At 43.8% G+C, this 8,908-nt stretch overlaps 1 protein-coding gene across 3 annotated transcripts in view; it reads left to right on the forward strand.

Annotated features, from left to right (window-relative positions):
* The window catches only part of RPN1 (ribophorin I), a 51,697-nt gene extending 43,173 nt beyond the window's left edge, over window positions 1-8,524 (forward strand). For all 3 annotated transcript variants that reach the window (XM_019717189.3, XM_074340485.2, XM_019717188.3), the window contains 5 exons: window positions 1,902-2,001; window positions 3,237-3,375; window positions 3,613-3,732; window positions 6,387-6,632; window positions 7,916-8,524. In XM_019717189.3, coding sequence (XP_019572748.1) covers window positions 1,902-2,001; window positions 3,237-3,375; window positions 3,613-3,732; window positions 6,387-6,632; window positions 7,916-8,098 — 788 coding nt within the window. In that variant the 3' untranslated portion in view covers window positions 8,099-8,524. The remainder of the gene's footprint in view (window positions 1-1,901; window positions 2,002-3,236; window positions 3,376-3,612; window positions 3,733-6,386; window positions 6,633-7,915) is intronic.
* The last annotated feature ends 384 nt before the right edge of the window (window positions 8,525-8,908 follow it).

The raw sequence follows: 8,908 nt of genomic DNA on the forward strand, positions 1-8,908 counted from the left end.
TTGTTTTAGTGTAGTATTAAAAAATATGGTGGCTTGCTTTCTGAGCTTTTTCTAGCTCTGTTTTCTTTCTTCTTTTTTTTAAATTTATTGGGGTGACAATTGTTAGTAAAATTACATAGATTTCAGGTGTACAATTCTGTATTACATCATCTATAAATCCCATTGTGTGTTCACCACCCAGAATCAGTTCTCCTTCTATCACCATATATTTTATCCCCCTTACCCTCATCTCCCACCCCCCACCCCCTTTACCCTCTGGTGACCACTAAACTATTGTCTGTGTCTATGAGTTTTTGTTTCTCATTTGTTTGTCTTGTTCTTTTGTTGTTTTGGTTTATATACCACATATCAGTGAAATCATATGCTTCTCTGCTTTTTCTTATTTCACTTAGCATTATACTCTCAAGATCCATCCATGTTGTCACAAATGTTCCTATATCATCTTTTCTTACCGCCGAATAGTATTCCATTGTGTGTATATACCACAACTTCTTTATCCATTCATCTATCAAAGGACATTTTGATTGTTTCCATGTCTTGGCCACCGTAAACAAAGGTGCAGTGAACATTGGAGCACACGTGTCTTTATGTGTAAATGTTTTCAGATTTTTTGGGTAGATACCCAGGAGAGGAATTGCTGGGTCATACGGCAATTCTATTCGTAGTTTTGTGAGGAACCTCCACACTGCCTTCCATAGCAGCTGCAACAATCTGCATTCCCACCAACAGTGTAGGAGGGTTCCTTTTTCTCCACAGCCTCTCCAACACTTGTTACTATTTGTCTTGTTGATGATTCTAGCTCTGTTGTTTTTTTTCCATGTTATCTCTGGTATGCTCAATTTTGATTCTACTGTAGCAGTTTTTTCGTCACTGTAGGATACTGTCCTGGAATGGGAGCTCTGATGGGCTTTTCAGAGTTCTGAAGGACTAGACTACTCTAGACTTACAGATCGTCTGTGGGCCCATTATGCTCACCCACTGGGCAGGGACAGGGTAGGACTTTTCTGAGTTTTAGCTATTCTTCTCCAGTTGGCCTGCCATGCTCCCAAGTGAACACTATTGTCTGTCAGGAGTTCTTCTGTCCTAAAGTCTGTCAGTTACCCTGTTGCCTCCCTCTGCTTTCTCATTCACAGAATGTAGGTCTTGTGCCTATTGGTGTTTTGTGGACCACACTCCCTTATATTTTGGGGTTTGTGGAGATGCCTTGTTACCTAGTTTGTTGTGAGTATGGTCCATGGGCTTTTGATTTTGTTATCTAGTTGCTCTGTCATTATGTGGAAATCAGGGAAGATACAAAAACTGCTGCCACCACCACCTCTGTCTTCCAGTCTGCTAACTTTTTCTTTTCTCCCCTCTTCCGCCTCCCCGCCTTCCCCCCCAATTCAAGTCGTTGTTTCTCAGTCTAGTTGTGTAGGACACAGTTCCCTGGCCCATGCTGGTATGAGCCTTGCGCTCCCCTGGATGAGGCCGTCGGTCTCCAGTTGTCGGTCAGCCACTCATAGCAGCTCACGGCAGCTCTTGTTGGCTGCTGGCCACTCATGATGCCCACTGGCCGCTCATGGCAGCACTCAGCAGCCCACGGCAGCTCACGCCAACCTCTGGCTCCTCACAGCAGCCCAGCTCCAGGGAGAGCTGTTGTTCACAATCTTAGCTGTAGAGGGTGCAGCTCACTGGCCCATGTGGGAATCAAACCCGCGACCTTGGCATTCGGAGCACGGAGCTCGGGCTCCAACCACCTGAGCCACCTGGCCGGCTCTAGTCTGTTAACTTTAGATAGCATCTCTACTCTTCTGTGTAAGATAGGAGTGTTAATACCCTGTACTTCCCTCTGGTTCCTGTCCCATTTTCTGTTTTTCACATCACTGCATGTGTTGAAAAACTACATGTTTCACACCCTGCAGGTGATCAGTATGCACTGAAGATGAGGTTTGTGGATCACGTGTTTGATGAGCAAGTGATAGATTCTCTGACAGTGAAGATCATCTTGCCCGAAGGGGCCAAGTGAGTGTTGACTGTTCTTCTCACCAGACAAATGGGGAGCGTGCCCTTGGTACTCAAGAGGAATCTATCTAGGGCCACAGAATAAATGCTCAGTATATGTAACTTTGACTGAGAAGTCTATAAGGACCTTCTGACTGGAGTTTAAACAGAAAAGTTAGATGAGGGAACAAGATTTATTTATGAAATATTCCTCAAAACACAATGCCTTTGTGTGACAGGAGTAGTATCCAAAGTCACCTTAGCAGGCCAGAGTGATAGCCTGAATCTGATGGGAAGAGTTGCAACTGGAATGCAAAGTCAGGACAGTCAGATAGCCCTTGTTCTGTGTTAATAGAAAGGGGAACAATAATGGAGCAGTCTGCATTCCTTAGACTAGGTTCAGAAAGGGAGGGGGTCATTCTCAAATGGTACGTTAGGGTTCTATGGTTATAAGCAGTTGAGCTGTCTTTGGCCAATTTAAGCAGAAAGGTATGAACTTGGAGCAGAAAGGATCTTTTAAAATGACAGCATAGGCTGGGGAACCAGGCTCGAAAAGGATAGAACCAGATCATCTCCAGGAGTCTGGTTGGCCGAAACTGATGGACACTCACAGAGACACCTGCCCTTGGCGTGAGTGACAGACACCTATTTGTAGTCTCATGTCAGTTTGCTCTTGATTCGCTTTAAAGGGAAGCATTGCTTGGCCTTTCTTGGGTTACTTACTCACTCTGATCATCAGAAAGAGAGGCAGCTTGATCTTAATTCCTGTGGAGGACATTCCCTGGGGGAATGGGTAGTTCCTCCAAGCAAAACTAGAGTGTACTGTTGACCAGGAGAAGGGAGAATGGGTCTGGGCAGACAAAAACAACATATCCACTGCACCCTATAACAAGTTTTCAGTCATGTGACAAGACAGAACATTTGAAATAACTTCTTCGGTCTCTTCAAGTCACACAGGAGTGCTCTGTGAGCTGTGTGACTCCAAGGGGTAGACCAATACTAGTGAACCCTTGTGAGTGCAGGATGCAGGGAGACAGTTGTTAACTCAGCAGAAGAATGGTCTCATATCAGAGCTCTAGCAGTGGGTCAGCTGTCTCAGGAAGTCAGGTATTCCCTGGTGCTAGAAGGGGAGCAGAGTGGAGTGTGAATTTAGTGACCCTGAAGGCCCCTTGAGCCTTGGAATTCTCCAACCCTAATAAACCTAGTTGGTCAGTGCAGTTTGTCTGAGGCTATATTTCATTCCCATCTGCCTCCAGGAACATTCAAGTTGACAGTCCCTATGTAATCAGCCGTGCCCCAGATGAACTACACTATACCTACCTGGACACATTTGGCCGCCCTGTGATTGTTGCCTATAAGAAAAATCTGGTAGAACAGCACATTCAGGACATTGTGGTATGTGACTCCACTCCTTTGCTCTGCCTCCTATGCCTCCCTACCCAGAGAATGGGTGCTGGGGGCCAGGACTTGCCCATCTTTTCCTCCTTGGGTTGGAATGGTTTGAACACAGCATCCTCTCGGGGTGAGGTGGGGCAGCCCAGATGATTCTTGGCCTGCTGAAGCCCTTTTGGTCTCTAGGTTTCTGAATCCATGCAAACCTGTTAAAGCCCATCTTCCTGGTTCTCCCCCCAGGTGCACTACACGTTCAACAAGGTGCTCATGCTGCAAGAGCCTCTGCTGGTGGTGGCTGCTTTCTACATCTTGTTCTTCACGGTCATCATCTATGTCAGGCTGGACTTTTCCATCACAAAGGTACCCTCTTGGCTTTTTTCTTTCTCTTGTCATTTAGTTATTTTTGCACCCTCAGTAAAGTGTTTCACTAGCTTTACTAAGCGTTGGTCTTTTCAACAAGCCCAAGGCAGAACCCTATTGCCCAGAAGATACCCTCCTGACTGTGGCCTCTGCTAATCCTTTCTGTAAAGATACTTGGTCTTTGTTGCTGTAATCATGGAGACTTGATGTTAAGTGAGGCAGGTTGCTACTGGTGGATGAGTACTGTGGGAACAGGGCCGCAAGCAGTGTGTATTTTTGGTGGTGGGGCATGGGGGCTGAAAAGGCTATCCTGAGGAGAGGTGACAGGCAGAAAAGGTGGGGAAGAGCACTCAGCCGGAGGGAACAGTTTGTGGGACAGCAGGAAAGGCTTCAGGGGGTCCTGTGGGTAGCAGTAGTGTACATGTGAGCAAAGACATTGATCTAGGTGCTTCCATAGACCAGCGAGGCTGCCCAAGTGTCAGGCGGTACAGCTGGGACAGCTGCTAGCAAACCTTGTCATGCAGAAGGGGCTGAATTTAGGTTTTAGTATGAAATAGCACCATTTTTTAAGTTATAAAAATTGCTTTTGTTTTATTGATTTTTTAAAAAATTCCACATTTATAGAAACTTTGTAAGAATAGTAAAAATAACTCTTGTATGCTCATCACCTGGACATAGCAGTTAACATTTGGCCTCTCTCTGTATGTATCGTCATTTTTCCTGAACTATTTGAGAAGTTTGCACACATTTATGCTCCTTTACCCTTGAATACTTAAGCAAGTGTGTGTGTGCAGCCTGAGAATAAGGGTATTCTCTTACATTACCACAATATAACTATCAAATTCAGGAAGTGTAATGTTGCTATAATACTACTCACCAATATGCAGTTCATGTTCAAATGTTGCCAATTGTCCAAATGATAACTTTTGTAGTAATTATTTTTCATACTCCAGAATCCAACTGAGGATCACGCAGTGCATTTTGTTGTCATATTTCCTTAGTCTCCTTTAATCTGGAGCAGTTCCTTAGCCATTCTTTGTCTTTCATGACCTTGATATATTTGAAGTTTAGAGACCAGTTTTGTAGACTGTCCCTTAGTTTACGTTTATCTTATATTTCTTCCTGATTAAATTCATATTATGCGTTTTTGGCAAGAACACTAAAGTGATGCTGCATCTGCAGTGCATCACATCAGGAAGTATACTATGCTATTCAGTCCCAGTGTTGGTGATGTTAACTTTCTTTAGTTGATCATGTTATTATTTTTCTCTTTTTAATTAATAATCTGTTTGAAGTTATAAATATATGCATTCATCCATTAGTTGTAGCATTTATCATTGATTCTTGCCTGAATATGTTTTTTAGTATGGTGATTGAAAACTGGTTACATTATTAGTTTGCATTCTACTGTAAGGAAAAGCTTTTTTTACTGATTGGTTGATTGTTTGGATTCATGGATTCTTACTTTGTTCCACGGATTACTGTCTACCGTGCTATTGGTTTTGATGCTCAAATTGTCCCAGATTTGACTGTTTTTAATGTCTCCATCCTTTTTTTAAGCACTTTCATTGTTGGCACAACAATGCATTTCAGACATATCTTCCTTTCTCCAAGGAGCTCTGGTTCCTTTTAGTGCAGGGTGGTACCTAGAGACCATGATCTGTGAGCTAGATCATTGCTTTTAGACTATCACTGCTTCTAACTAAGCCTTTTCAGCAGACAGAGCTAGGAGATAAAAATATATATAGTATTTAAAATATGAATTAATAGTTATGCCTTTCATTCCAGTCTTAACACCACAGGGTTCTTGCTTATCTTCCCTCTTGCCATTTTTCCTCTTTCCTGGATCCCTACAATATCAATGTGTTTATTTGCTGAATTATATAAACACAAAATAGTTTCAGAATTGATATACTCATATCACTACAAACACCAAACCTACCAAGTAGAAGCCAAGATTTGTTTGCAGTTATTTTTGTCTTTAGGTTGAGAATATATGAATTTGTAAGACATTGGAAAGGTTCTAAATTCAGAAATTGAAAATGGTAGTTTCCTTCATCCTTGCCCACCCTGCCTTGTAGTTAAACAATTTCATCAGTCCTGGGATATCCTTTCTGATTTATTTTGCAAAAATAATGAGACTTTCTCCTCCACTTTTTTCTGAGCTGCCAAGTTAGGATTTTTGTAGTAGACACCTAGTGAAAGGTGATTCTGGAAAGTCTGTAGGGCCTCATCTTAAGGGCCGTGAATGGTAGCATAAGGAGTTGGGGCTTTTTCTTTCAGGCCCTGGGAAACCCTTGAAGTTTTTAAGGAGAGAGATATAATGAACATACTGGGAGCCTTTCCTGACTTGAGTTGAGATTGCTCTTTGCTCAGCACTTTATCCCTTTCATGGTGCATTCTGGCCTTAGTAGCCTTTTTCACATCCGTCTGTCTGCCCTGCCCGACTTCCAAGTGAGCATCTGCTTCATCTTCATGTTCCCAGTCTTCCCTGCTCAACTGGTCCAGACGCAGTGTTAGTAAGGATTTGATTCTCTGACTTTCCAAGTAGGTGGCTTTTCTTATTTGCACAGCTGGTGGTGGGTGCTCTTTGGGAAGTGAAGATCGGAGTGGGCTCATGCCTGGTTTCATCACATATGGTGTCTCTCCTCCAGGATCCAGCTGCAGAAGCCAAGATGAAGGTGGCCTGCATCACAGAGCAGGTCTTGACCCTGGTCAATAAGAGAATAGGTCTCTACCGTCTCTTTGAAGAGACTGTCAATAGGTACAAGCAGTCCCGGGATGTGTCCACCCTCAACAGCGGCAAGAAGAGCTTGGAGACGGAACATAAGGCCTTGACCAGTGAGATTGCACTGCTGCAGTCCAGGCTAAAGACAGAGGGCTCTGACCTGTGCGACAAAGTAAGTGTCTGCTATCACTGAGTCATTTGGCTTGTTGCCTACCGTACTCCACTTTCAGGGATTATACCCAACTGTTTAGAGCACCACATGGCTGTTGTACCTGGATCACACACCAGGCAGCTCTTGATCACTCCTGGCTTGTGGAGTGGTAACGTTCCCAGTCGTAGACTTGTGGCATGGTGGTATGACAAGAAGTTTTGGTGTCTCAGATGTGAGCTGGGTTTGGAGAAAGCTCTGCTAGCTTCTACAGCATTGTCTGTCCACATGGCGAGTATTAAAAGCAGCTGTTTCCTCTCCTGGAGGCCAGACTGGACAAGGCTCCAGGCTGCTCATGCTGTGGTAAGAAGACTGTAGACTTAGAATCATGGGTTTGAATCAGCCTCTGATGCAAACTTTGTAAACCTAGGCAAGTTACCTCACTTCTGTGCCTCAGTTTCCTCACCTGTAAATTAGGGATGCTATTAGTATTGGCCTCATAGTGGTTGAAATGAGTTAGTACGTGTAAAGTGCTGAGAATCCTGCATGGGACATGCTATGTAAGTGAATTCTTGTGACCTGTAAATGAGTATGAGGACCTCCCCTCCCCATGGAGGTACCCCTCAGAGTTCCTGACGACCCTCTCCATATGCTGCTCCCTTGCATTCCCTCTCCTTACCATGTGCTGTTTTCTTTATGTACTTAAGTATTTCTCCATGTACTAAAGGATTTATAATCTGTCAGTTTTGTGAGGGGAAGATGCCTTGTCTGTCTTTACTGCTGTTTTCCAGAACCTAGAATCATGCTTAGCATTATGGCTCACTAAATATTTGTTGAATGTTGAGTGAACGTGTATAAAAGCCCTCAGCCTGACACTGAGTCGATGATAAAATGGGAGTCATTCAGTCCGGCTGCCACACCCCTGCCTTTGATCTTTTGCCTGACTGAATTCCTGTACCTAATTTGGCAAGCTGAAGGGAAGAGAATGAACGTTCCTCAAGTCCCTGCTGTGTGCCTGGAACTATGCTAGGTGATTTCACATATTTTCTCACTCAGTCCTCAACAATCCTCTTCTGTAAGGTCCAGTGATGGTGAAAGGACTTGCTCACAAGGTTCAGAGCTTGAAGGAATAAGTTTTATAGGTGGGGATGAAGCTGGATAGTATTGAAAGCTAAGCCTGTCTCCCTCCACAGCCAGCCCCTCTGCCGTAGGAGTTCGGGGGTCTGTAGGCTTGGGAGGCAGTGGACTCTGCTGATTGAGGGTGTGAGGACCACTCTCAAGCCCTGCCCTGCTCTTGCCTTGGCCAGGTGAGCGAAATGCAGAAACTGGATGCACAGGTCAAGGAGCTGGTGCTAAAGTCGGCGGTGGAAGCTGAGCGGCTGGTGGCTGGCAAACTCAAGAAAGACACGTACATCGAGAATGAAAAGCTCATCTCAGGCAAGCGTCAGGAGCTGGTTACCAAGATTGATCACATCCTGGATGCTCTGTAGCCCCTGTCTTTGTCCTCAGGATGGTCCCAGAGTGCTTCACTTACGGATGGGGGGGGGGGGGGGGCTGAACAGCGAGGCCAGTGAATGCTGGCATCTGTATTTTGCAAAAGGCCTTCAAGGAAGAGAAACCAGACCCTGCCTCAGACACCACAAAAAGCTTAGTTTTTGTCCCTAAAGTGTTCCTTTAAACAAACAAACAAAAAAACACCAAAAACTTCCATTAAAAATAAAATATCTTTGTGTTTTGAACAACTAAATTTTTAATATTTGATTGGTTTGTTTTGTTCTAAAGCCTAGGACACTCTTTTAAGTCTGTAAGCCCCTTGTTTTATGCCCTTCTAGTTACTGATGTTTGGGTATTGCAAGTGTGTATGTTTTTAAAGTGTTTGTGACCAAATGAAAATAAAGCAGGGACTGTGAACATTTGTTCTGTTGAAAATCTCTCATAACTTATTTCTTAGCTTTGCAGATGGTACTTGTATCAAGTGTTTTTTATCCATTAAAAATTGGACTTGCTCCACAGAGCAAGTGTGCATAACAAGTATTGGTTACATCTTACATATTAGAACACTGAGCCCACAAAGGCAAAGTAAGGTTTCAGAAAAGAGTGGTGGAGTGAGGGCTCTGTTATATTTTTTGATTACCTGTTCTGCCTCACATACTCTACTAGGCACTAAAGTAACGGTGATGAGCAAAGCAGAGATGGTTCCTTAAGAGGATAGTCAGATGATCAAACACAAATTCATAATCATAAACTGACAAAACCTTGTGAGGAAAAGGGACAGGGGGTTCTCTGATCTATATACTAGA

The sequence above is a fragment of the Rhinolophus sinicus genome, chromosome 4 (genome assembly GCF_057876585.1).
Source record: "Rhinolophus sinicus isolate RSI-liver-muscle chromosome 4, RSI-T2T, whole genome shotgun sequence".
Taxonomy (NCBI): Eukaryota; Metazoa; Chordata; class Mammalia; order Chiroptera; family Rhinolophidae; genus Rhinolophus; species Rhinolophus sinicus.